The sequence below is a fragment of the Salmo salar genome, chromosome 06, assembly GCF_965601325.2.
Source record: "Salmo salar chromosome 06, fSalSal1, whole genome shotgun sequence".
NCBI lineage: Eukaryota > Metazoa > Chordata > Actinopteri > Salmoniformes > Salmonidae > Salmo > Salmo salar.
In genome coordinates, this window is record NC_138296.1 from 16,562,178 (window position 1) to 16,590,043 (window position 27,866).

Sequence of the window (27,866 nt, forward strand, 5' to 3'; positions counted from 1 at the left end):
TAATGTTTACTCTCACTACTCCTACGAACTAGCGTTGGTGTACTTACCCAGGAGTGAGGAGTGGGTTACATAAGCAGCGGACCCTCTCAATAGTGTCTAATAATACATCGGTCCGCTACTCTCTCTCCCGTTATTTACTATTTCAAAGCGCAGTTGTCTTTTATGATTCGTTCCATTATATTTGACAATATCACAACAGAACCCTCTTGACCAGATGTTGCCGAGGATAATTTGACAAGTCAGCACTAGATGGCGGGAGAAGAATGGAGAGCATGTTGGAGAGCTTTGCGTATTTATCCATCTCGGGTGCCCGGTCCAGAACGTTGTGTGATACGGATTTCTTTGTGACCATGACGTTCATTTGAATTGCTCACGGATTTGTTTTTAACCAAGTTTAAAAGACAATGAAGTACGGAATGGTTGTTATCACGGCTGGCTTTTCAGGTTTACTCAGCTTCAGCTTTCTTGCAGTGGCTATTGGCAGCGACTATTGGTACATCATCGATGTGAACAAGGCGAACCAGTCGGACTTGGAGGACCTGAGTTCGCATTCCGGTCTCTGGAGGATCCGTGAAGGTATGTCCACGTAATTATTATAATTTTTTAAGCACCCCAAATTAAATGCCATAGCCTAGCACACTTTGATATTGCGGTTCAATATTGCGCTGTGTTTTCTGGTAGCTTGTCATATAACTTCAAATACATATGCCTAATTTAAACAATGGAGGCCACCTGTTTCAACACCCGTGTCAGCCTGCTTCCACGACCCACTGGCCACAGACGTCCGTTCAACGTCTAATTTTAATGTATATTTGGTTGAGTTGTCAACTAACGTGAATTCAACGTGACCTCAACCAAAAATGTCCTTTAGGTTAAAAGTTGGATGAAAAAAATAAGAAATTCCCATAAATGAATTACTTTTTGCAAATCCAATCATTTTTCAATGTTGATTCAACCTCATCCGATTTTTGCTTTCTTTACTTTATATTAGATTACATTTAATTAAATTCAACTACAAAAACTGAATCGAGTTTCACCTTCAAAATGCTACCCCTTTCAGAATGGACCCAATACTGGTCCATAGCCATCTCTGTTGTATGCCAGCTAATCTCTTCCCCACCCGAGACTCATTTGCATGCACAGGACATTGCAATAAACAGGTGCACTTTAGAAGCATTTTTCCCACATCTGTTTTATTGCACTCCTGCTTATTTACATTTTGCATATACATTATTATTATTGTTATTATTATTAATAATATTATTATGATTGTTATTAATATTATCATTATTATTGTTATTATTATTAATCATGTTATTATTTATTATTATTATTATTATTAATAATAATAATAATAATAGTATTATTGTTATTGTTATTGTTATTATAAAAAATATTAATATTATTATTATTATTATTCACATAGCTCACCTGTATCTTTCTGGCTGTTTTTTTAACTGCATCTCTGTCAGCCTAGAGCATATTTCCTGTTGCAGACAGCGTGTGTTCCAAATCACACCCTATTCCCTATTCCCATAGAGCTCCGGTCAAAAGTAGTGCACTACATAGGAAATAAGATGCTATTTGGGATGCAGACATAGGGGAGCGACACATTAAGCAGGGAGCGCCTGCAGTGTCTGTTAGTGTATCAAGGCAAGTGCTACACCACACTACTGCAGTACAGTGTGTCAACAGTATCACTGCTATAGATTTGTTGATTTATGGACTGTAAAGATTTCTGTCTGAGAGCTCAGCGGTGAAGCAGCTGTTGATGTTAGGCACACACTTAGTAACCGGATATTAGCAACCATATAGGTCTTATACAGCCATAGGTGTGTTGTGTCATAGGCCTACCTTTTGACTGGTATTTTAACATTGTCATGTATGTCTACCAGTCTGAGCGGTCCAATATAATATGCAATATCTGCCATTTAGCAGAAGCTTTTATCCAAAGCGACGTACAGCCATGCATGCCATTTTACGTATCATCTACCAGTCTGAAAGGTCAGCACATATCTTCTGTTTGCTCTTTTTACAGGGAAAAATGCCACCTCTTGGCCAATCCAGTCCTTCTTTGTGGATACCTCCAACAAAACTGAGATAGAGAAGCACCTTATCAGTGAGTATATGGCCTCTGCTATGTGGCTTCCGACGCCTTCTACATGAAGACTATATTTGAGTCCCAAATGGCACCCTATTCCCTACATAGTGCATAACGTTTAACCAGAGTCCCATGAGCCCTGGTAAAAAGTAGCAGTATTGGAAAAATGAACCAATTGTCATACTTGAGTAAAAGTAAAGATACCTTAATGGAAAATAACTCAAGTTAAAGTATAAATGACAAAAAAAATCTTATTTTAAGCAAACCAGGCAGCACCATTTTCTTGTTATTTTGATATTTACAGATAGCCAGGGGTACACACCAACACTCAGACATCATTTACAGATAGCCAGGGGTACACACCAACACTCAGACATCATTTACAGATAGCCAGGGGTACACACCAACACTCAGACATCATTTACAGATAGCCAGGGGTACACACCAACACTCAGACATCATTTACAGATAGCCAGGGGTACACACCAACACTCAGACATCATTTACAAATGACGCATGTGTGTTTAGTGAGTCTGCCAGATCAGATGCTGTAGGGATGACTCATGATAAGTGTGTGAATTTGACCATTTTGCTGTTCTGCTAAGTATTGAAAATGTAACGGGTACTTTTGGTTGTCAGGGAAAATGTATGGAGTAAAAAGTAAATTATTTTCTTTTGGAATGTAGTGGAGTAAAAATAATCAAAAATATAAATAGTAAAGTACAGATGCCCCAAAAAACGATTTAAGTAGTAATTAAAGTATTTTTACTTAAGTACTTTAAACCATTGAAAAGTAGTGCACTATATGCCATTTAGGGCACAGGTGTAGTTAGTTCTAGCTCTGTCACACCCACATACAACAGCACAGGTTGTTGAGTCTGTACGATGGGATCAGTGTTTACCAAGTGAATCAACATCATTGCACTCCACTTTGACAATACAATATAGACCCCATAAAATGAAAAGGTTCATTACTAAACATGTACAGTTGAAGTTTGAAGTTTACATACACCTTAGCCAAATACATTTAAACTCAGTTTTTCACAATTCCTGACATTTAATCCTAGTAAAAATTCCCTGTCTTAGGTCAGTTAGGATCACCACTTTATTTTAAGAATGTGAAATGTCAGAATGATATTAGAGAGAATGCTTAATTTCAGCTTTTATTTCTTTCATCACATTCCCAGTGGGTCAGAAGTTTACATACACTCAATTAGTATTTGGTAGCATTGCCTTTAAATTGTTTAACTTGGGTCAAATGTTTTGGGTAGCCTTCCACAAGCTTCCCACAATATGTTGGGTGAATTTTGGCCCATTCCTCCTGACAGAGCTGATGTAACTGAATCAGGTTTGTAGGCCTCCTTGCTCGCACACGCTTTTTCAGTTCTGCCCACAAATGCTCTATATGATTGAGGTCAGGGCTTTGTGATGGCCACTCCAATACCTTGACTTTGTTGTCCTTAAGCCATTTTGCCACAACTTCGGAAGTATGCTTGGGGTCATTGTCCATCTGGAAGACCCATTTGCGACCAAGCTTGAACTTCCTGACTGATGTCTTGAGATGTTGCTTCAATATATCCACATCATTTTCCTCCCTCATGATGCCATCTATTTTGTGAAGTGCACCAGTCCCTCCTGCAGCAAAGCACCCCCACAAAATGATGCTGCCACCCCCGTACATCATGGTTGGGATGGTGTTCTTTGGCTCGCAGGCCTCCCCCTTTTTCCTCCAAACATAATGATGGTCATTATGGCCAAACAGTTTAATTTTTGTTTCATCAGACCAGAGGACATTTCTCCAAAAAGTACGATCTTTGTCCCCATGTGCATTTGAAAACCGTGGTCTGGCTTTTTTATGGTGGTTTTGGAGCAGTGTCTTCTTCCTTGCTGAGCGGCCGTTCAGGTTATGTCGATATAGAACTCGTTTTACTGTGGATTTAGATACTTTTGTACCTGTTTCCTCCAGCATCTTCACAAGGTCCTTAGCTGTTATTCTGGGATTGATATGCACTTTTTGCACCAAAGTAAGTTCATCTCTAGGAGACAGAACGCGTCTCCTTCCTGAGCGGTATGACGTCTGCGTGGTCCCATGGTGTTTATACTTGCGTAGTATTGTTTGTACAGATGTTTGGAAATTGCTCCCAAGGATGAACCAGACTTGTGGAGGTCTACAATTGTATTTCTGTTTAAAGGCACAGTCAACTTAGTGTATGTAAACTTCTGACCCACTGGAATTGTGATACAGTGAATTATAAGTGAAATAATCTGTCTGTTGTTGGAAAAATTACTTGCGTCATGCACAAAGTAGATGTCCTAACCGACCTGCCAAATTTCTTGTTAACAAGAAATTTGTGGAGTGGTTGAAAAACGAGTTTTAATGACCCCAACCTAAGTGTATGTAAACTTCCCACTTCAACTGTAGATGGGCTTTTGTTGGCCTGTAGTGGATACTTGACTTAATTAAGGACAAGTAGCATTTCAGGACGACGGTGGTAAAACAGACCCAGCTGACAAAGAAATGGTTTATTTTTTTATGGATCTTTTGGATTTACAGTGTATTCGGAAAATATTCAGATCCGTTAACTTTTTCCACATTTTGTTACATTACAGCCTTATTCTAAAATGTATTAAATCGTTTTTTCCCTTATCAATCTACACACAATACCCCATAATGACGAAGATTTTTTTTTTCTTCAAAAGTATAAAAATAAATCAAATGAAATATCACATTTACAAAAGCATTAAGACCCTTTACTCAGTGCTTTGTTGAAGCACCTTTGGCAGCGATTACAGTCTCAAGTCTTCTTGGGTATGACGCTATAAGCTTGGCATGGGGAGTTTCTCCCATTCTTCTCTGCAGATCCTCTGAAGTTCTGTCAGGTTGGATGGGGAGTGTTGCTGCACGGCTAGTTTCTGGTCTCTCCAGAGATGTTTGACCGGGTTCAAGTCCGGATTCTGGCTGGGCCACTCGATGACATTCAGAGAGTTTTCATTAAGGATCTCTCTGTACTTTGCTCTGTTCATCTTTCCCTCGATCCTGACTAGTCTCTCAGTCCCTGCCGCTGAAAGAAATCCCCACAGCATGATGCTACCACCACCATGCTTCACCGTAGGTATGGTGCCAGGTTTTCTCCAGACATGACGATTGGTATTCAGGCCAAAGGGTTCAATCATGGTTTCATCTGACCAGAGAATCTTGTTTCTCATGGTCTGAGAGTCCTTTAGGTGCCTTCTGGCAAACTCCAAGCAGGCTGTCATTTGCCTTTTACTGAGGAGTGGCTTCCGTGTGGCCACTCTACCATAAAGGCCTCATTGGTGGAGTGCTGCAGAGATGGTTGTCCTTCTGGAAGGTTCTCCCATCTCCACAGAGGAACTCTGGAGCTCTGTCAGAGCAACCATCGGGTTCTTGGTCACCTCCCTGACCAAGGCCCTTCTCCCCCGATTGCTCAGTTTGTCCGGGTGGCCAGCTCTAGGAAGAGTCTTGGTGGTTCAAAACTTCTTCCATTTAAGAATGATGGAGGCCACTGTGTTCTTGTGGACCTTCAATGCTGCAGAAATTTTTTGGTACCCTTCCCCAGATCTGTGCCTCGACACAATCCTGTCTCGGAGCTCTACAGACAATTCTTCGACCGCATTACTTGGTTTTTGCTCTGACCTGCACTGTCAACTGTGGGACCTTATATAGACTCGTGTGTGCCTTTCCAAATCTTGTCCAGTCAATTGAATTTAACACAGGTGGACTCCAATCAAGTTGTAGAAACATCTCAAGGATGATCAATGGAACAGAATGCAGCTGAGCTCAATTTGAGTCTCATAGCAAAGGGTCTGAATACTTATGTAAATAATACATTTGCAACCATTTCTGAAAACCTGTTTTCTTATTGTCATTATGGGGATTTGTGTGTAGATTTATGATGGGAAACAAATCATTTAATCCATTTTAGAATAAAACTGTAACTGTAACGTAATAAAATGTGGAAAAAGTCAAGAGGTCTGAATGCCCCCTCCCACACACACACCTAAGCACACAGTGATGTTTCTAGGCATAAGCGACATAAGTGGCCACTAGGGGGCCCACAACCCGATTTAGTAAGTCAGCCTGGGTCTCAACGTAATGTTGAGAGTTACAGTGGATTTAAAAAGTCTACACACCCCTGTTAAAATGCCAGGTTTTTGTGATGTAAAATAATGAGACAAAGATAAATCATGTCAGAACTGTTTTCACCTTTAATGTGACCTATAACGTGAACAATTCAATTGAAAAACAAACTGAAATCTTTGAGGGGGGGAAAATTAAAAACTCACAATAACCTGGTTGCATAAGTGTGCACACCCTTAAACTAATACTTTGTTGAAGCACCTTTTGATTTTATTACAGCACTCAGTCTTTTTGGGTAGGAGTCTATTAGCATGGCACTTCTTGATGTGGCAATATTTGCCCACTCTTTTTTGCAAAGCGCTCCAAATCTGTCAGATTGCGAGGACATCTCCTGTGCACAGCCCTCTTCAGATCACCCCAGAGATGTTCAATTGGATTAAGGTCTGGGCTCTGGCTGGGCCATTCCAAAACGTTCATCTTCTTCTGGTGAAGCCATGCTTTCGTGGATTTGGATGTGTGCTTTGGGTCGTTGTCGTGCTAAAAGGTGAACTTCCTCTTCATCTTCAGCTTTCAGAAGGTTTTGTGCCAAAATTGCCTGGTATTTGGACCTGTTCATAATTCCCTCCACCCTGACTAAGGCCCCGGTTCCAGCTGAAGAAAAAAAGCCTCAAAGCATGATGCTGCCACCACCATGCTTCACTGTGGGTATGGTGTTCTTTGGGTGATGTGCAGTGTTGTTTTTGCGCCAAACATACCTTTTGGAATTATGGCCAAAAAGTTCAACCTTGGTTTCATCAGACCATAACACATTTTCCCACGTGCTTTTGGGGGACTTGATGTTTATTTTTGCAAACTTCAGCCGGGCTTGGATGTTTTTCATTGTAAGAAAAGGCTTCCGTCTTGCCACCCTACCCCATAGCCCATTCATATGAAGAATACGGGAGATTGTTGTCACATGTACATTTTACATTTACGTCATTTAGCAGACGCTCTTATCCAGAGCGACTTACAAATTGGTGCATTCACCTTATGATATCCAGTGGAACAACCACTTTACAATAGTACATCTATATATATTTTTTTTTTTGGGGGGGGGGGGTTAGAAGGATTACTATATCCTATCCCAGGTATTCCTTAAAGAGGTGGGGTTTCAGGTGTCTCCGGAAGGTGGTGATTGACTCCGCTGTCCTGGCATCGTGAGGGAGCTTGTTCCACCATTGGGGTGCCAGAGCAGCGAACAGTTTTGACTGGGCTGAGCGGGAACTGTGCTTCCGCAGCGGTAGGGGGGCCAGCAGGCCAGAGGTGGATGAACGCAATGCCCTTGTTTGGGTGTAGGGCCTGATCAGAGCCTGAAGGTACGGAGGTGCCGTTCCCCTCACAGCTCCGTAGGCAAGCACCATGGTCTTGTAGCAGATGCGAGCTTCAACTGGAAGCCAGTGGAGTGTGCGGAGGAGCGGGGTGACGTGAGAGAACTTGGGAAGGTTGAACACCAGACGGGCTGCGGTAGCACACAGCCAGTACTTGTCAGAAATTCCTGCAGTTCCTTTAATGTTGCTGTAGGCCTCTTGGAAGCCTCCCTGACCAGTTTTCTTCTCGTCTTTTCATACATTTTAGAGGGACGTCCAGTTCTTGGTAATGTCTCTGTAGTGCCATATTTTCTCCACTTGATGATGACTGTCTTCACTGTGTTCCATGGTATATGTAATGCTTTGGAAATTATTTTGTACCCTTCTCCTGACTGATATCTTTCAACAATGAGATCCCTCTGATGCTTTGGAAGCTCTCTGTGGACCATGGCGTTTGCTCTGAGATGCAACTAAGAAAATGTCAGGAAAATCCTACTAGAACAGCTGAACTTTATTTGTGATTAATCAGAGTCACTTTAAATGATGGCAGGTGTGTAATGACTTCTATTTAACATGAGTTTGAATGTGATTGGTTAATTCTGAACACAGCCACATCCCCAGTTATAAGAGGGTGTGCACACTTATGCAACAAGGTTATTGGAAGTTTTTTATTTTTCATTTCCCCCCCCATTTCAGTTTGTTTTTCAATTGAATTGTTCACGTTATAGGTCACATTAACAGTAGAAAAAGTTCTGACATGATTTATCTTTGTCTCATTCTTTTACATCACAAAAACCTGGCATTTTAACAGGGGTGTGTAGACTTTTTATATCCATTGTAGAATAGTATAATACAATTTAGAAGTTTCTTAGTGCATCTGCACTTTTTCTCTTGTTATGTCAGTCACTGACAATCACTTAATTAGCCCATGTGAGCTAACATTTCTCTACGCAAAATGTGTAGAATTGCAGGACATTAACTTCAAAGCTGCAAATCATTCTCTCTGCCACCAAGAGGGGGGGCATTACTTACTGCTTATGGTCCCCGAAACGCTAGAAACGGACCAGCTCACACACACACACACACACACACACACCATGCGGAAATGTTTTTGTGAGAGGACAATGTACAGTGATATGTATTTCTCCAGCTCACAGTAACCCTGCATTGCATTCTGGGTCTCCCTGCAGACTCCCACAAGGTCATAGTCATCCTGCTGCCTCTCAGTCTGTTGCTGGTGGTGTTGGGAGGGATCTGTGGTCTGGTCAGCTCTCTGGCCAGGAATCCCAGCCTGCTGGCTGGCTCTGCCTCCTACTTCCTCTTCTGCAGTAAGTCATTTCTGGAGCATCCCCTGGTGTTCAGGCCTGGATTGTGTTCATTAGGCACTAATTGGACGAGAACGGACTGAAATGGCAACTACATGGACTTGTCCAATGAGAAACACTCTTTAAATGTTTTGATAGATTTCTTTTAATTCTGTTGTGTGCCCTAATGAACACGACCCTGGTTTTCAGACAAGGGTTAAAATAGTATTTCTGTTTGATTGAGCTTTCCCAGCACAATGGAAACAATAGAATAGTCCAAAAGTGCCAACTCTACCCACCTGCATTTAGTAAAACTAAATGCATGCTCTTCAACCGATTGCTGCCTGCACCTGCCCGCCCGTCCAGCATCACTACTCTGGACGGTTCTGACTTAGAATATGTGGACAACTACAAATACCTAGGTGTCTGGTTAGACTGTAAACTCTCCTTCCAGACTCACATCAAACATCTCCAATCCAAAGTTAAATCTAGAATTGGCTTCCTATTTCACAACAAAGCATCTTTCACTCATGCTGCCAAACATACCCTCGTAAAACTGACCGTCCTACCGATCCTCGACTTCGGCGACGTCATTTACAAAATAGCCTCCAATACCCTACTCAACAAATTGGATGCAGTCTATCATAGTGCCATCCGTTTTGTCACCAAAGCCCCATATACTACCCACCACTGCGACCTGTACACTCTCGTTGGCTGGCCATCGCTTCATACTCGTCGCCAAACCCACTGGCTCCAGGTCATCTACAAGACCCTGCTAGGTAAAGTTCCCCCTTATCTCAGCTCGCTGGTCACCATAGCAGCACCCACCCGTAGCACGCGCTCCAGCAGGTATGTCTCTCTGGTCACCTCCAAAGCCAATTCCTCCTTCGGCCGCCTCTCCTTCCAGTTCTCTGCTGCCAATGACTGGAACGAACTACAAAAATCTCTAAAACTGGAAGCACTTATCTCCCTCACTAGCTTTAAGCACCAGCTGTCAGAGCGGCTCACAGATTACTGCACCTGTACATAGCCCATCTATAATTTAGCCCAAACAACTACCTCTTGCCCTACTGTATTTATTTATTTTGCTCCTTTGCACCCCATTATTTCTATTTGTACTTTGCACTTTCTTCCACTGCAAATCTACCATTCCAGTGTTTTACTTGCTATATTGTATTTACTTCGCCACCATGGCATTTTTTGCCTTTACCTCCCTTATCTCACCTCGTTTGCTCACATTGTACATAGACTTATTTTTGTACTGTATTATTGACTTTTACTCCATGTGTAACTCTGTGTTGTTGTATGTGTCAAACTGCTTTGCTTTATCTTGGCCAGGTCGCAATTGTAAATGAGAACTTGTTCTTGTCACAAGATTCGTAGTGGAGAGAAGACCAAGGCGCAGCGGGAATGTGGATACTCATGTTTATTGATACAAAAAACAAGTAAAGTATCCACTGGAAAACCAAAAAAAACAATACTCACAAAGGCAACAGTGTGGCAGGCTAAAACAAACGCAGTGCACACAAACAACTACCCACAATCCCAAAGAAAAACACACCCTTCTATATAGGATTCCCAATCAAAGGCAACTCAACACACCTGCCTTCAATTGGGAGTCCCATCCCCAACACAAACCCTTAACATACTAACAACCAGTCACATCCTGACCACAACTGATACAATACCTCCCTCTGCTGGTCAGGACGTGACAGTTCTCAACTTGCCTACCTGGTAAAATAAAGGTGAAATAAAACATAAATAAATAAAAAGGTGAACCTTTCTAAAGAAAACAATATGAACCCATGTTTTCATGCTGTTCTGGAGCTTGTGGCAGTGAAATTGTTATTTTATATTGATTCTATGTTGTACTGATATGAATGTCTTGTTCAATTGCTTTAGGCTGAAATTGTACGGTGCATGATACTGAAAGGTTAAAGACCAGTGGGCCTTTTCTAGCTGTCAGTGTGTGTGGGTGTGTGGGAGGATTTGAGTACAAACATTCTCATACTGTTGTCTTTATTCAATTGAAGGTTACTTTCAGCTTTCAAATAAACTCAGTTTTCTCTCTGAAACAGGCTTAAATAACCACATTCAAGGATTTTTAGAGATGACAGCAAATATGTCTTGAAAGGTTGAGATATTGCACTGAATACTTTCAGTCAGGGTCGGTTTAATGCAGGGGCTTCCCGGGGCTGACGCCCCTGAGCCCAAGCCCGTAGATCCAGCCACAGGAGATTAAAATACACCAGAGAGCATCATTTAGCCACAGCAGATGAATAGTCCCCCCCCCCCCCCAAAAAAAAACAAACAACAACTGTGGATTAAGCGACTGCCTTTTAAAAGGCAACTAATCCTTTTGAGGCATCAATTTGAGTCAGAAACAGTTATTCTAGTGTCATAATGGACTGCAAAGTGTAAATAGAATAATTTTGGTCGTAAAGTCAGTTTTGTCTACAACAGAGTGTGTAACATCTGTGCATCACACTGGGTAAATGAAGGTTGGGTTTTGATTTGACTATGTCCTTTTGCCCACTAACATGTGGTGAACAGCTGTGATGATTGCTCTCTATCCAATAGCATTGACAGTGAGACAGGCCTGCCCAGAAGCTCTGACTTTTTACATAAGACAACACATTGTGCATTTTGTTACTTGAGAAATACTGCACCAAATACCTTAGTTAGATGTAAAATTGTGCAACTACAACATCCTTGGCCAAAAAGTCAACATCTATTACAGATTTCTTGAGTTATTTTAGATTCATTCTTGGGACTTTGAGGAAGGGAAATAGGCTTCCACATCTACAGTGTCTCATGGGGGACAAACATCAATAACCAAATGTAAAATCGGTCAGGGAACTGAAATCTTGTTTATCGAATGAGCAACAGAAAAAACATGTACCAATCTACGTGTTCAGTGGCTCTTTAAGTTTTATCACAAACACATACAGGTAACTGCTAAAATAAAGGAAACACCAACATAAAGTGTCTTAATAGGGTGTCGTGCCACCACATGCTCCCAAAAGAGCTTCAATGCGCCTTGGCACAGATTCTACAAGTGGACCTAAACCAGCACCCCAGGGGCACTACAGTAAGGAACTGAACCCCTAACCTGCCCCAGGGGCACTGCAGCAAGACACTGGACCACTAACCTGCCCCAGGGGCACTGCAGTAAGACACTGAACCCCTAACCTGCCCCAGGGGCACTACAGCAAGTCACTGAACCCCTAATGTGCCCCAGGGACACTGCAGCAAGACACTGAACCCCTAACCTGGCCCAGGGGCACTGCAGCAAGACACTGAACCCCTAACCTGCCCCAGGGGCACTGCAGCAAGACACTGAACCCCTAACCTGCCCCAGGGGCACTGCAGCAAGACACTGAACCCCTAACCTGCCACAGGGACACTGCAGCAAGACACTGAACCCCTAACCTGCCACAGGGACACTGCAGCAAAACACTGAACCCCTAACCTGCCCCAGGGGCACTACAGCAAGACACTGAACCCCTAACCTGCCCCAGGGACACTGCAGCAAGACACTGAACCCCTAACCTGTCCCAGGGGCACTGCAGCAAGACACTGAACCCCTAACCTGCCCCAGGGGCACTGCAGCAAGACACTGAACCCCTAACCTGCCCCAGGGGCACTGCAGCAAGACACTGAACCCCTAACCTGCCCCAGGGACACTGCAGCAAGACACTGAACCCCTAATCTGCCCCAGGGACACTGCAGCAAGACACTGAACCCCTAACCTGCCCCAGGGACACTGCAGCAAGACACTGAACGCCTAACCTGCCCCAGGGGCACTGCAGCAAGACACTGAATGCCTAACCTGCCCCAGGGACACTGAACCCCTAACCTGCCCCAGGGGCACTGCAGCAAGACACTGAACCCCTAACCTGCCCCAGGGACACTGCAGCAAGACACTGAACCCCTAACCTGCCCCAGGGACTCTGCAGCAAGACACTGAACCCCTAACCTGCCCCAGGGACACTGCAGCAAGACACTGAACGCCTAACCTGCCCCAGGGGCACTGCAGCAAGACACTGAATGCCTAACCTGCCCCAAGGGCACTGCAGCAAGACACTGAACCCCTAACCTGCCCCAGGGGCACTGCAGCAAGACACTGAATGCCTAACCTGCCCCAAGGGCACTGCAGCAAGACACTGAACCCCTAACCCGCCTGTCCCAGGGGGACAGGGCTGCTCAACTCCGGTCCCGGAGGTCCAAAACACTTCTGTTTCTTGTTTCTACCTGGTAGTTATTAATTGCACTCACCTGGTTTCCCAGGTCTGAACCAGTACCTGATTAACAGGAGGGGATGAAAAACAGGAGTATTTTGTCCCTCCAGGACCAACATTGAACAGCCCTGCTCTAGGGGAATAAAACAGCCTTGAACGGCCCTGCTCTAGGGGAATAAAACAGCCTTGAACAGCCCTGCTCTAGTTGTCAATAACACCTTTTCTGGAAATATAGATGCCTTTGCTGGGAAGGCATGAGTTCCTGTCTAGCCCCTGAAAAAGAGCGTAGTTTCGCAATCTCACACAAAGAAGACATCTTTCATTCATCAGTTTTTTTTCTTTCTTGCAGCAGCAGAATAAACATGGCATTATGAGAGTGTCAGGTCTCGTCATGTCTAACCCTTACATTTTTATCCCTCCAAAAAAACTGCTCTTGGTCTACCTAATGGAGATAGGAACACCTTACGTGTTGCTCACTTGACAAGAAAAAAGCTTTCCTTGTGAATAGCTTCTGATGACAGCACTCAGCACCTCCAGACAGAATAAAATATGAGATCTAATCCAGCTGAGAGTGAGTGAAGTGCTGTGATGAATAAGCAAAATATACACACATTTCAAATTGGCCCCACAGTGAAATAAAATAAAAGCATGAATATTTCTACAACACTTTCTGTGAGGCACACATACTGTATATAAAGCATTATAAGTAGGCTAGTATATTATTTAGTTTTTACTTCTTTACCTAAAAAATATTCCTTGTTTGTTGGGGAAAGAAGGAGCCATGTTATTTATGTTCTTTATCCCAATGCAGGTTTGATTAATCCTCAACCAAGAACGCACATAAAGATAGTATTATGGCATTTCTATATTATTATTGTAGTAGTTTTATTACCTTACATGTAACTTACCTATAGAGTACTTGACTTTGTATCTACTCCCCCAATACCAGTTCTACCTACTTGGGTGATGCCCCGTCAGCTGTTGGCCCAGAAAGCCCACCACTCAGCAGTAGTCCAGAGTAGGATGGTACAGTCCTACTCCAAGCCTCTACCATCACCGTGCACTTCTACCATCACCGCACACCTCTTCCATCACCGCACACCTCTGCCATCACCGCACACCTCTGCCATCACCGTACACCACTTCCATCACCGTACACCTCTTCCATCACCGCACACCTCTGCCATCACCGTACACCTCTGCCATCACCGCACACCTCTGCCATCACCGCACACCTCTGCCATCACCGCACACCTCTTCCATCACCGCACACTTCTGCCATCACCGCACACCTCTGCCATCACCGCACACCTCTTCCATCACCGCACACCTCTGCCATCACCGCACACCTCTGCCATCACCGCACACCTCTTCCATCACCGTACACCTCTGCCATCACCGTACACCTCTTCCATCACCGCACACCTCTTCCATCACCGCACACCTCTGCCATCACCGCACACCTCTGCCATCTCCACTGTCTCCGCTTTTTGACTTCTCAACCTCAACCACTGGCATTTCAAACTCAAAACAACCAACCAACTGACTGCCAGCTTTGCAGTCTTTAAACGCCATTGTGGGTTATGATAATTAAGATCAACGTTATACTAATTATTAAAACAATATGTTTATACTGTATATACACACAGAGAGAGAGAGAGAGAGAGAGAGAGAGAGTACAGCCTAGACTTCTAGATAAGAAGATGAGAGTTAATTTGCGATTGCCAACTTATGAGAAACGCTAACATAGAGCAGCCAACTGTGGCAGCTGTCAAGAACAGATGTATCTTACTGAAAAAAACACGCCTTTCCTCCCACTGACACTACAACAGATCATTCACTTTCTGAATCCACATTCTGATCAAATCTTATTGTGTTACACAGCTGATATCATTGCTGGTATACAGCTACATTGTCTTGGTTCTGATCAGGAGGAGTGCTAAACAGCAAAACAGCATTTAAATGGATCATTTCAATATTTGATGGAGCATTGATCAGAGGGTGGAGTGATTGCTGATCATGGTATTTGGGGGAAAATACCCTGTGGTAATGGCAAGGAATCAGCCACTTGGCTGTTTTGGCCTGATTGAACCAGGCTATCAGAGTCTTCTGGGATGTTTTGACCTGATTGAACCAGGATATCAGAGTCTTCTGGGCTGTTTTGACCTGATTGAGCCAGGATATTAGTCTTCTGGGCTGTTTTGACCTGATGGAACCAGGATATTATAGGCTACTTGGTGGTTTTGACCTGATTGAACCAGGATATTAGAGTCTACTTGGCTGTTTTGACCTGATTGAACCAGGATATTAGAGTCTTCTGGGCTGTTTTGACCTGATTGAACCAGGATATTAGAGTCTTCTGGGCTGTTTTGACCTGATTGAACCAGGATATCAGAGTCTTCTGGGCTGTTTTGACCTGATTGAACCAGGATATCAGAGTCTTCTGGGATGTTTTGACCTGATTGAACCAGGATATCAGAGTCTTCTGGGCTGTTTTGACCTGATTGAACCAGGATATCAGTCTTCTGGGCTGTTTTGACCTGATTGAACCAGGATATCAGAGTCTTCTGGGCTGTTTTGACCTGATTGAGCCAGGATATTAGTCTTCTGGGCTGTTTTGGCCTGATTGAACCAGGATATTATAGTCTACTTGGCTGTTTTGACCTGATTGAACCAGGATATAGAGTCTTCTGGGCTGTTTTGATCTGATTGAACCAGGATATTAGAGTCTTCTGGGCTGTTTTGACCTGATTGAACCAGGATATTAGAGTCTACTTGGTGGTTTTGACCTGATTGAACCAGGATATTATAGTCTACTTGGCTGTTTTGACCTGATTGAACCAGGATATCAGAGTCTTCTGGGCTGTTTTGATCTGATTGAACCAGGATATTAGAGTCTTCTGGGCTGTTTTGACCTGATTGAACCAGGATATCAGAGTCTACTTGGTGGTTTTGACCTGATTGAACCAGGATATTAGAGTCTACTTGGCTGTTTTGACCTGATTGAACCAGGATATTAGAGTCTTCTGGGCTGTTTTGACCTGATTGAACCAGGATATTAGAGTCTACTTGGTGGTTTTGACCTGATTGAACCAGGATATTAGAGTCTACTTGGCTGTTTTGACCTGATTGAACCAGGATATTAGAGTCTTCTGGGCTGTTTTGATCTGATTGAACCAGGATATTAGAGTCTACTTGGCTGTTTTGACCTGATTGAACCAGGATATTAGAGTCTTCTGGGCTGTTTTGACCTGATTGAACCAGGATATTAGAGTCTACTTGGTGGTTTTGACCTGATTGAACCAGGATATTAGAGTCTACTTGGCTGTTTTGACCTGATTGAACCAGGATATTAGAGTCTTCTGGGCTGTTTTGATCTGATTGAACCAGGATATTAGAGTCTTCTGGGCTGTTTTGACCTGATTGAACCAGGATATTAGAGTCTTCTGGGCTGTTTTGACCTGATTGAACCAGGATATCAGAGTCTACTTGGTGGTTTTGACCTGATTGAACCAGGATATTAGAGTCTACTTGGCTGTTTTGACCTGATTGAACCAGGATATTAGAGTCTTCTGGGCTGTTTTGACCTGATTGAACCAGGATATTAGAGTCTACTTGGTGGTTTTGACCTGATTGAACCAGGATATTAGAGTCTACTTGGCTGTTTTGACCTGATTGAACCAGGATATCAGAGTCTTCTGGGCTGTTTGACCTGATTGAACCAGGATATCAGAGTCTTCTGGGCTGTTTTGACCTGATTGAGCCAGGATATTAGTCTTCTGGGCTGTTTTGACCTGATGGAACCAGGATATTATAGGCTACTTGGTGGTTTTGACCTGATTGAACCAGGATATTAGAGTCTACTTGGCTGTTTTGACCTGATTGAACCAGGATATTAGAGTCTTCTGGGCTGTTTTGACCTGATTGAACCAGGATATTAGAGTCTTCTGGGCTGTTTTGACCTGATTGAACCAGGATATCAGAGTCTTCTGGGCTGTTTTGACCTGATTGAACCAGGATATCAGAGTCTTCTGGGATGTTTTGACCTGATTGAACCAGGATATCAGAGTCTTCTGGGCTGTTTTGACCTGATTGAACCAGGATATCAGTCTTCTGGGCTGTTTTGACCTGATTGAACCAGGATATCAGAGTCTTCTGGGCTGTTTTGATCTGATTGAACCAGGATATTAGTAGAGTCTTCTGGGCTGTTTTGATCTGATTGAACCAGGATATTAGAGTCTTCTGGGCTGTTTTGACCTGATTGAACCAGGATATTAGAGTCTACTTGGTGGTTTTGACCTGATTGAACCAGGATATTATAGTCTACTTGGCTGTTTTGACCTGATTGAACCAGGATATCAGAGTCTTCTGGGCTGTTTTGATCTGATTGAACCAGGATATTAGAGTCTTCTGGGCTGTTTTGACCTGATTGAACCAGGATATCAGAGTCTACTTGGTGGTTTTGACCTGATTGAACCAGGATATTAGAGTCTACTTGGCTGTTTTGACCTGATTGAACCAGGATATTAGAGTCTTCTGGGCTGTTTTGACCTGATTGAACCAGGATATTAGAGTCTACTTGGTGGTTTTGACCTGATTGAACCAGGATATTAGAGTCTACTTGGCTGTTTTGACCTGATTGAACCAGGATATTAGAGTCTTCTGGGCTGTTTTGATCTGATTGAACCAGGATATTAGAGTCTACTTGGCTGTTTTGACCTGATTGAACCAGGATATTAGAGTCTTCTGGGCTGTTTTGACCTGATTGAACCAGGATATTAGGGTCTACTTGGTGGTTTTGACCTGATTGAACCAGGATATTAGAGTCTACTTGGCTGTTTTGACCTGATTGAACCAGGATATTAGAGTCTTCTGGGCTGTTTTGATCTGATTGAACCAGGATATTAGAGTCTTCTGGGCTGTTTTGACCTGATTGAACCAGGATATTAGAGTCTTCTGGGCTGTTTTGACCTGATTGAACCAGGATATCAGAGTCTACTTGGTGGTTTTGACCTGATTGAACCAGGATATTAGAGTCTACTTGGCTGTTTTGACCTGATTGAACCAGGATATTAGAGTCTTCTGGGCTGTTTTGACCTGATTGAACCAGGATATTAGAGTCTACTTGGTGGTTTTGACCTGATTGAACCAGGATATTAGAGTCTACTTGGCTGTTTTGACCTGATTGAACCAGGATATCAGAGTCTTCTGGGCTGTTTGACCTGATTGAACCAGGATATCAGAGTCTTCTGGGCTGTTTTGACCTGATTGAGCCAGGATATTAGTCTTCTGGGCTGTTTTGACCTGATGGAACCAGGATATTATAGGCTACTTGGTGGTTTTGACCTGATTGAACCAGGATATTAGAGTCTACTTGGCTGTTTTGACCTGATTGAACCAGGATATTAGAGTCTTCTGGGCTGTTTTGACCTGATTGAACCAGGATATTAGAGTCTTGTGGGCTGTTTTGACCTGATTGAACCAGGATATCAGAGTCTTCTGGGCTGTTTTGACCTGATTGAACCAGGATATCAGAGTCTTCTGGGATGTTTTGACCTGATTGAACCAGGATATCAGAGTCTTCTGGGCTGTTTTGACCTGATTGAACCAGGATATCAGTCTTCTGGGCTGTTTTGACCTGATTGAACCAGGATATCAGAGTCTTCTGGGCTGTTTTGACCTGATTGAGCCAGGATATTAGTCTTCTGGGCTGTTTTGGCCTGATTGAACCAGGATATTAGAGACTACTTGGTGGTTTTGACCTGATTGAACCAGGATATTATAGTCTACTTGGCTGTTTTGACCTGATTGAACCAGGATATTAGAGTCTTCTGGGCTGTTTTGATCTGATTGAACCAGGATATTAGAGTCTTCTGGGCTGTTTTGACCTGATTGAACCAGGATATTAGAGTCTACTTGGTGGTTTTGACCTGATTGAACCAGGATATTAGAGTCTACTTGGCTGTTTTGACCTGATTGAACCAGGATATCAGAGTCTTCTGGGCTGTTTTGATCTGATTGAACCAGGATATTAGAGTATTCTGGGCTGTTTTGACCTGATTGAACCAGGATATTAGAGTCTACTTGGTGGTTTTGACCTGATTGAACCAGGATATTAGAGTCTACTTGGCTGTTTTGACCTGATTGAACCAGGATATTAGAGTCTACTTGGCTGTTTTGGCCTGATTGAACCAGGCTATCAGAGTCTTCTGGGATGTTTTGACCTGATTGAACCAGGATATCAGAGTCTTCTGGGCTGTTTTGACCTGATTGAGCCAGGATATTAGTCTTCTGGGCTGTTTTGACCTGATGGAACCAGGATATTATAGGCTACTTGGTGGTTTTGACCTGATTGAACCAGGATATTAGAGTCTACTTGGCTGTTTTGACCTGATTGAACCAGGATATTAGAGTCTTCTGGGCTGTTTTGACCTGATTGAACCAGGATATTAGAGTCTTCTGGGCTGTTTTGACCTGATTGAACCAGGATATCAGAGTCTTCTGGGCTGTTTTGACCTGATTGAACCAGGATATCAGAGTCTTCTGGGATGTTTTGACCTGATTGAACCAGGATATCAGAGTCTTCTGGGCTGTTTTGACCTGATTGAACCAGGATATCAGTCTTCTGGGCTGTTTTGACCTGATTGAACCAGGATATCAGAGTCTTCTGGGCTGTTTTGACCTGATTGAGCCAGGATATTAGTCTTCTGGGCTGTTTTGGCCTGATTGAACCAGGATATTATAGTCTACTTGGCTGTTTTGACCTGATTGAACCAGGATATTAGAGTCTTCTGGGCTGTTTTGATCTGATTGAACCAGGATATTAGAGTCTTCTGGGCTGTTTTGACCTGATTGAAGCAGGATATTAGAGTCTACTTGGTGGTTTTGACCTGATTGAACCAGGATATTAGAGTCTACTTGGCTGTTTTGACCTGATTGAACCAGGATATAAGAGTCTTCTGGGCTGTTTTGATCTGATTGAACCAGGATATTAGAGTCTTCTGGGCTGTTTTGACCTGATTGAACCAGGATATTAGAGTCTACTTGGTGGTTTTGACCTGATTGAACCAGGATATTAGAGTCTACTTGGCTGTTTTGACCTGATTGAACCAGGATATCAGAGTCTTCTGGGCTGTTTGACCTGATTGAACCAGGATATCAGAGTCTTCTGGGCTGTTTTGACCTGATTGAGCCAGGATATTAGTCTTCTGGGCTGTTTTGACCTGATGGAACCAGGATATTATAGGCTACTTGGTGGTTTTGACCTGATTGAAACAGGATATTAGAGTCTACTTGGCTGTTTTGACCTGATTGAACCAGGATATCAGAGTCTTCTGGGCTGTTTTGACCTGATTGAACCAGGATATCAGTCTTCTGGGCTTTTTTGACCTGATTGAACCAGGATATCAGAGTCTTCTGGGCTGTTTTGACCTGATTGAGCCAGGATATTAGTCTTCTGGGCTGTTTTGGCCTGATTGAACCAGGATATTATAGTCTACTTGGCTGTTTTGACCTGATTGAACCAGGATATTAGAGTCTTCTGGGCTGTTTTGATCTGATTGAACCAGGATATTAGAGTCTTCTGGGCTGTTTTGACCTGATTGAACCAGGATATTAGAGTATTCTGGGCTGTTTTGACCTGATTGAACCAGGATATTAGAGTCTACTTGGTGGTTTTGACCTGATTGAACCAGGATATTAGAGTCTACTTGGCTGTTTTGACCTGATTGAACCAGGATATTAGAGTCTACTTGGCTGTTTTGGCCTGATTGAACCAGGCTATCAGAGTCTTCTGGGATGTTTTGACCTGATTGAACCAGGATATCAGAGTCTTCTGGGCTGTTTTGACCTGATTGAGCCAGGATATTAGTCTTCTGGGCTGTTTTGACCTGATGGAACCAGGATATTATAGGCTACTTGGTGGTTTTGACCTGATTGAACCAGGATATTAGAGTCTACTTGGCTGTTTTGACCTGATTGAACCAGGATATTAGAGTCTTCTGGGCTGTTTTGACCTGATTGAACCAGGATATTAGAGTCTTCTGGGCTGTTTTGACCTGATTGAACCAGGATATCAGAGTCTTCTGGGCTGTTTTGACCTGATTGAACCAGGATATCAGAGTCTTCTGGGATGTTTTGACCTGATTGAACCAGGATATCAGAGTCTTCTGGGCTGTTTTGACCTGATTGAACCAGGATATCAGTCTTCTGGGCTGTTTTGACCTGATTGAACCAGGATATCAGAGTCTTCTGGGCTGTTTTGACCTGATTGAGCCAGGATATTAGTCTTCTGGGCTGTTTTGGCCTGATTGAACCAGGATATTAGAGTCTACTTGGCTGTTTTGACCTGATTGAACCAGGATATTAGAGTCTTCTGGGCTGTTTTGATCTGATTGAACCAGGATATTAGAGTCTTCTGGGCTGTTTTGACCTGATTGAAGCAGGATATTAGAGTCTACTTGGTGGTTTTGACCTGATTGAACCAGGATATTAGAGTCTACTTGGCTGTTTTGACCTGATTGAACCAGGATATAAGAGTCTTCTGGGCTGTTTTGATCTGATTGAACCAGGATATTAGAGTCTTCTGGGCTGTTTTGACCTGATTGAACCAGGATATTAGAGTCTACTTGGTGGTTTTGACCTGATTGAACCAGGATATTAGAGTCTACTTGGCTGTTTTGACCTGATTGAACCAGGATATCAGAGTCTTCTGGGCTGTTTGACCTGATTGAACCAGGATATCAGAGTCTTCTGGGCTGTTTTGACCTGATTGAGCCAGGATATTAGTCTTCTGGGCTGTTTTGACCTGATGGAACCAGGATATTATAGGCTACTTGGTGGTTTTGACCTGATTGAAACAGGATATTAGAGTCTACTTGGCTGTTTTGACCTGATTGAACCAGGATATCAGAGTCTTCTGGGCTGTTTTGACCTGATTGAACCAGGATATCAGTCTTCTGGGCTGTTTTGACCTGATTGAACCAGGATATCAGAGTCTTCTGGGCTGTTTTGACCTGATTGAGCCAGGATATTAGTCTTCTGGGCTGTTTTGGCCTGATTGAACCAGGATATTATAGTCTACTTGGCTGTTTTGACCTGATTGAACCAGGATATTAGAGTCTTCTGGGCTGTTTTGATCTGATTGAACCAGGATATTAGAGTCTTCTGGGCTGTTTTGACCTGATTGAACCAGGATATTAGAGTCTACTTGGTGGTTTTGACCTGATTGAACCAGGATATTATAGTCTACTTGGCTGTTTTGACCTGATTGAACCAGGATATCAGTCTTCTGGGCTGTTTTGATCTGATTGAACCAGGATATTAGAGTCTTCTGGGCTGTTTTGACCTGATTGAACCAGGATATCAGAGTCTACTTGGTGGTTTTGACCTGATTGAACCAGGATATTAGAGTCTACTTGGCTGTTTTGACCTGATTGAACCAGGATATTAGAGTCTTCTGGGCTGTTTTGACCTGATTGAACCAGGATATTAGAGTCTACTTGGTGGTTTTGACCTGATTGAACCAGGATATTAGAGTCTACTTGGCTGTTTTGACCTGATTGAACCAGGATATCAGAGTCTTCTGGGCTGTTTGACCTGATTGAACCAGGATATCAGAGTCTTCTGGGCTGTTTTGACCTGATTGAGCCAGGATATTAGTCTTCTGGGCTGTTTTGACCTGATGGAACCAGGATATTATAGGCTACTTGGTGGTTTTGACCTGATTGAAACAGGATATTAGAGTCTACTTGGCTGTTTTGACCTGATTGAACCAGGATATCAGAGTCTTCTGGGCTGTTTTGACCTGATTGAACCAGGATATCAGTCTTCTGGGCTTTTTTGACCTGATTGAACCAGGATATCAGAGTCTTCTGGGCTGTTTTGACCTGATTGAGCCAGGATATTAGTCTTCTGGGCTGTTTTGGCCTGATTGAACCAGGATATTATAGTCTACTTGGCTGTTTTGACCTGATTGAACCAGGATATTAGAGTCTTCTGGGCTGTTTTGATCTGATTGAACCAGGATATTAGAGTCTTCTGGGCTGTTTTGACCTGATTGAACCAGGATATTAGAGTATTCTGGGCTGTTTTGACCTGATTGAACCAGGATATTAGAGTCTACTTGGTGGTTTTGACCTGATTGAACCAGGATATTAGAGTCTACTTGGCTGTTTTGACCTGATTGAACCAGGATATTAGAGTCTACTTGGCTGTTTTGGCCTGATTGAACCAGGCTATCAGAGTCTTCTGGGATGTTTGACCTGATTGAACCAGGATATCAGAGTCTTCTGGGCTGTTTTGACCTGATTGAGCCAGGATATTAGTCTTCTGGGCTGTTTTGACCTGATGGAACCAGGATATTATAGGCTACTTGGTGGTTTTGACCTGATTGAACCAGGATATTAGAGTCTACTTGGCTGTTTTGACCTGATTGAACCAGGATATTAGAGTCTTCTGGGCTGTTTTGACCTGATTGAACCAGGATATTAGAGTCTTCTGGGCTGTTTTGACCTGATTGAACCAGGATATCAGAGTCTTCTGGGCTGTTTTGACCTGATTGAACCAGGATATCAGAGTCTTCTGGGATGTTTTGACCTGATTGAACCAGGATATCAGTCTTCTGGGCTGTTTTGACCTGATTGAACCAGGATATCAGAGTCTTCTGGGCTGTTTTGACCTGATTGAGCCAGGATATTAGTCTTCTGGGCTGTTTTGGCCTGATTGAACCAGGATATTAGAGTCTACTTGGCTGTTTTGACCTGATTGAACCAGGATATTAGAGTCTTCTGGGCTGTTTTGATCTGATTGAACCAGGATATTAGAGTCTTCTGGGCTGTTTTGACCTGATTGAACCAGGATATTAGAGTCTACTTGGTGGTTTTGACCTGATTGAACCAGGATATTAGAGTCTACTTGGCTGTTTTGACCTGATTGAACCAGGATATCAGAGTCTTCTGGGCTGTTTTGATCTGATTGAACCAGGATATTAGAGTATTCTGGGCTGTTTTGACCTGATTGAACCAGGATATTAGAGTCTACTTGGTGGTTTTGACCTGATTGAACCAGGATATTAGAGTCTACTTGGCTGTTTTGACCTGATTGAACCAGGATATCAGAGTCTTCTGGGATGTTTTGACCTGATTGAACCAGGATATCAGAGTCTTCTGGGCTGTTTTGACCTGATTGAGCCAGGATATTAGTCTTCTGGGCTGTTTTGACCTGATGGAACCAGGATATTATAGGCTACTTGGTGGTTTTGACCTGATTGAACCAGGATATTAGAGTCTACTTGGCTGTTTTGACCTGATTGAACCAGGATATTAGAGTCTTCTGGGCTGTTTTGACCTGATTGAACCAGGATATTAGAGTCTTCTGGGCTGTTTTGACCTGATTGAACCAGGATATCAGAGTCTTCTGGGCTGTTTTGACCTGATTGAACCAGGATATCAGAGTCTTCTGGGATGTTTTGACCTGATTGAACCAGGATATCAGAGTCTTCTGGGCTGTTTTGACCTGATTGAACCAGGATATCAGTCTTCTGGGCTGTTTTGACCTGATTGAACCAGGATATCAGAGTCTTCTGGGCTGTTTTGACCTGATTGAGCCAGGATATTAGTCTTCTGGGCTGTTTTGGCCTGATTGAACCAGGATATTATAGTCTACTTGGCTGTTTTGACCTGATTGAACCAGGATATTAGAGTCTTCTGGGCTGTTTTGATCTGATTGAACCAGGATATTAGAGTCTTCTGGGCTGTTTTGACCTGATTGAAGCAGGATATTAGAGTCTACTTGGTGGTTTTGACCTGATTGAACCAGGATATTAGAGTCTACTTGGCTGTTTTGACCTGATTGAACCAGGATATAAGAGTCTTCTGGGCTGTTTTGATCTGATTGAACCAGGATATTAGAGTCTTCTGGGCTGTTTTGACCTGATTGAACCAGGATATTAGAGTCTACTTGGTGGTTTTGACCTGATTGAACCAGGATATTAGAGTCTACTTGGCTGTTTTGACCTGATTGAACCAGGATATCAGAGTCTTCTGGGCTGTTTGACCTGATTGAACCAGGATATCAGAGTCTTCTGGGCTGTTTTGACCTGATTGAGCCAGGATATTAGTCTTCTGGGCTGTTTTGACCTGATGGAACCAGGATATTATAGGCTACTTGGTGGTTTTGACCTGATTGAAACAGGATATTAGAGTCTACTTGGCTGTTTTGACCTGATTGAACCAGGATATCAGAGTCTTCTGGGCTGTTTTGACCTGATTGAACCAGGATATCAGTCTTCTGGGCTTTTTTGACCTGATTGAACCAGGATATCAGAGTCTTCTGGGCTGTTTTGACCTGATTGAGCCAGGATATTAGTCTTCTGGGCTGTTTTGGCCTGATTGAACCAGGATATTATAGTCTACTTGGCTGTTTTGACCTGATTGAACCAGGATATTAGAGTCTTCTGGGCTGTTTTGATCTGATTGAACCAGGATATTAGAGTCTTCTGGGCTGTTTTGACCTGATTGAACCAGGATATTAGAGTATTCTGGGCTGTTTTGACCTGATTGAACCAGGATATTAGAGTCTACTTGGTGGTTTTGACCTGATTGAACCAGGATATTAGAGTCTACTTGGCTGTTTTGACCTGATTGAACCAGGATATTAGAGTCTACTTGGCTGTTTTGGCCTGATTGAACCAGGCTATCAGAGTCTTCTGGGATGTTTTGACCTGATTGAACCAGGATATCAGAGTCTTCTGGGCTGTTTTGACCTGATTGAGCCAGGATATTAGTCTTCTGGGCTGTTTTGACCTGATGGAACCAGGATATTATAGGCTACTTGGTGGTTTTGACCTGATTGAACCAGGATATTAGAGTCTACTTGGCTGTTTTGACCTGATTGAACCAGGATATTAGAGTCTTCTGGGCTGTTTTGACCTGATTGAACCAGGATATTAGAGTCTTCTGGGCTGTTTTGACCTGATTGAACCAGGATATCAGAGTCTTCTGGGCTGTTTTGACCTGATTGAACCAGGATATCAGAGTCTTCTGGGATGTTTTGACCTGATTGAACCAGGATATCAGAGTCTTCTGGGCTGTTTTGACCTGATTGAACCAGGATATCAGTCTTCTGGGCTGTTTTGACCTGATTGAACCAGGATATCAGAGTCTTCTGGGCTGTTTTGACCTGATTGAGCCAGGATATTAGTCTTCTGGGCTGTTTTGGCCTGATTGAACCAGGATATTAGAGTCTACTTGGCTGTTTTGACCTGATTGAACCAGGATATTAGAGTCTTCTGGGCTGTTTTGATCTGATTGAACCAGGATATTAGAGTCTTCTGGGCTGTTTTGACCTGATTGAAGCAGGATATTAGAGTCTACTTGGTGGTTTTGACCTGATTGAACCAGGATATTAGAGTCTACTTGGCTGTTTTGACCTGATTGAACCAGGATATAAGAGTCTTCTGGGCTGTTTTGATCTGATTGAACCAGGATATTAGAGTCTTCTGGGCTGTTTTGACCTGATTGAACCAGGATATTAGAGTCTACTTGGTGGTTTTGACCTGATTGAACCAGGATATTAGAGTCTACTTGGCTGTTTTGACCTGATTGAACCAGGATATCAGAGTCTTCTGGGCTGTTTGACCTGATTGAACCAGGATATCAGAGTCTTCTGGGCTGTTTTGACCTGATTGAGCCAGGATATTAGTCTTCTGGGCTGTTTTGACCTGATGGAACCAGGATATTATAGGCTACTTGGTGGTTTTGACCTGATTGAAACAGGATATTAGAGTCTACTTGGCTGTTTTGACCTGATTGAACCAGGATATCAGAGTCTTCTGGGCTGTTTTGACCTGATTGAACCAGGATATCAGTCTTCTGGGCTGTTTTGACCTGATTGAACCAGGATATCAGAGTCTTCTGGGCTGTTTTGACCTGATTGAGCCAGGATATTAGTCTTCTGGGCTGTTTTGGCCTGATTGAACCAGGATATTATAGTCTACTTGGCTGTTTTGACCTGATTGAACCAGGATATTAGAGTCTTCTGGGCTGTTTTGATCTGATTGAACCAGGATATTAGAGTCTTCTGGGCTGTTTTGACCTGATTGAACCAGGATATTAGAGTCTACTTGGTGGTTTTGACCTGATTGAACCAGGATATTATAGTCTACTTGGCTGTTTTGACCTGATTGAACCAGGATATCAGTCTTCTGGGCTGTTTTGATCTGATTGAACCAGGATATTAGAGTCTTCTGGGCTGTTTTGACCTGATTGAACCAGGATATCAGAGTCTACTTGGTGGTTTTGACCTGATTGAACCAGGATATTAGAGTCTACTTGGCTGTTTTGACCTGATTGAACCAGGATATTAGAGTCTTCTGGGCTGTTTTGACCTGATTGAACCAGGATATTAGAGTCTACTTGGTGGTTTTGACCTGATTGAACCAGGATATTAGAGTCTACTTGGCTGTTTTGACCTGATTGAACCAGGATATCAGAGTCTTCTGGGCTGTTTGACCTGATTGAACCAGGATATCAGAGTCTTCTGGGCTGTTTTGACCTGATTGAGCCAGGATATTAGTCTTCTGGGCTGTTTTGACCTGATGGAACCAGGATATTATAGGCTACTTGGTGGTTTTGACCTGATTGAACCAGGATATTAGAGTCTACTTGGCTGTTTTGACCTGATTGAACCAGGATATTAGAGTCTTCTGGGCTGTTTTGACCTGATTGAACCAGGATATTAGAGTCTTCTGGGCTGTTTTGACCTGATTGAACCAGG

The 27,866-nt window shown here is 43.0% G+C and overlaps 1 protein-coding gene across 1 annotated transcript in view; it reads left to right on the forward strand.

The window, feature by feature from the left end:
- The first annotated feature begins 253 nt into the window (after positions 1–253).
- The window catches only part of LOC106591327 (transmembrane protein 235), a 61,514-nt gene continuing 33,901 nt past the window's right edge, over positions 254–27,866 (forward strand). Inside the window, exons 1-3 of the mRNA XM_045719826.2 lie at positions 254–576; positions 2,039–2,119; positions 8,737–8,874. Coding sequence (XP_045575782.1) covers positions 405–576; positions 2,039–2,119; positions 8,737–8,874 — 391 coding nt within the window. The 5' untranslated portion in view covers positions 254–404. The remainder of the gene's footprint in view (positions 577–2,038; positions 2,120–8,736; positions 8,875–27,866) is intronic.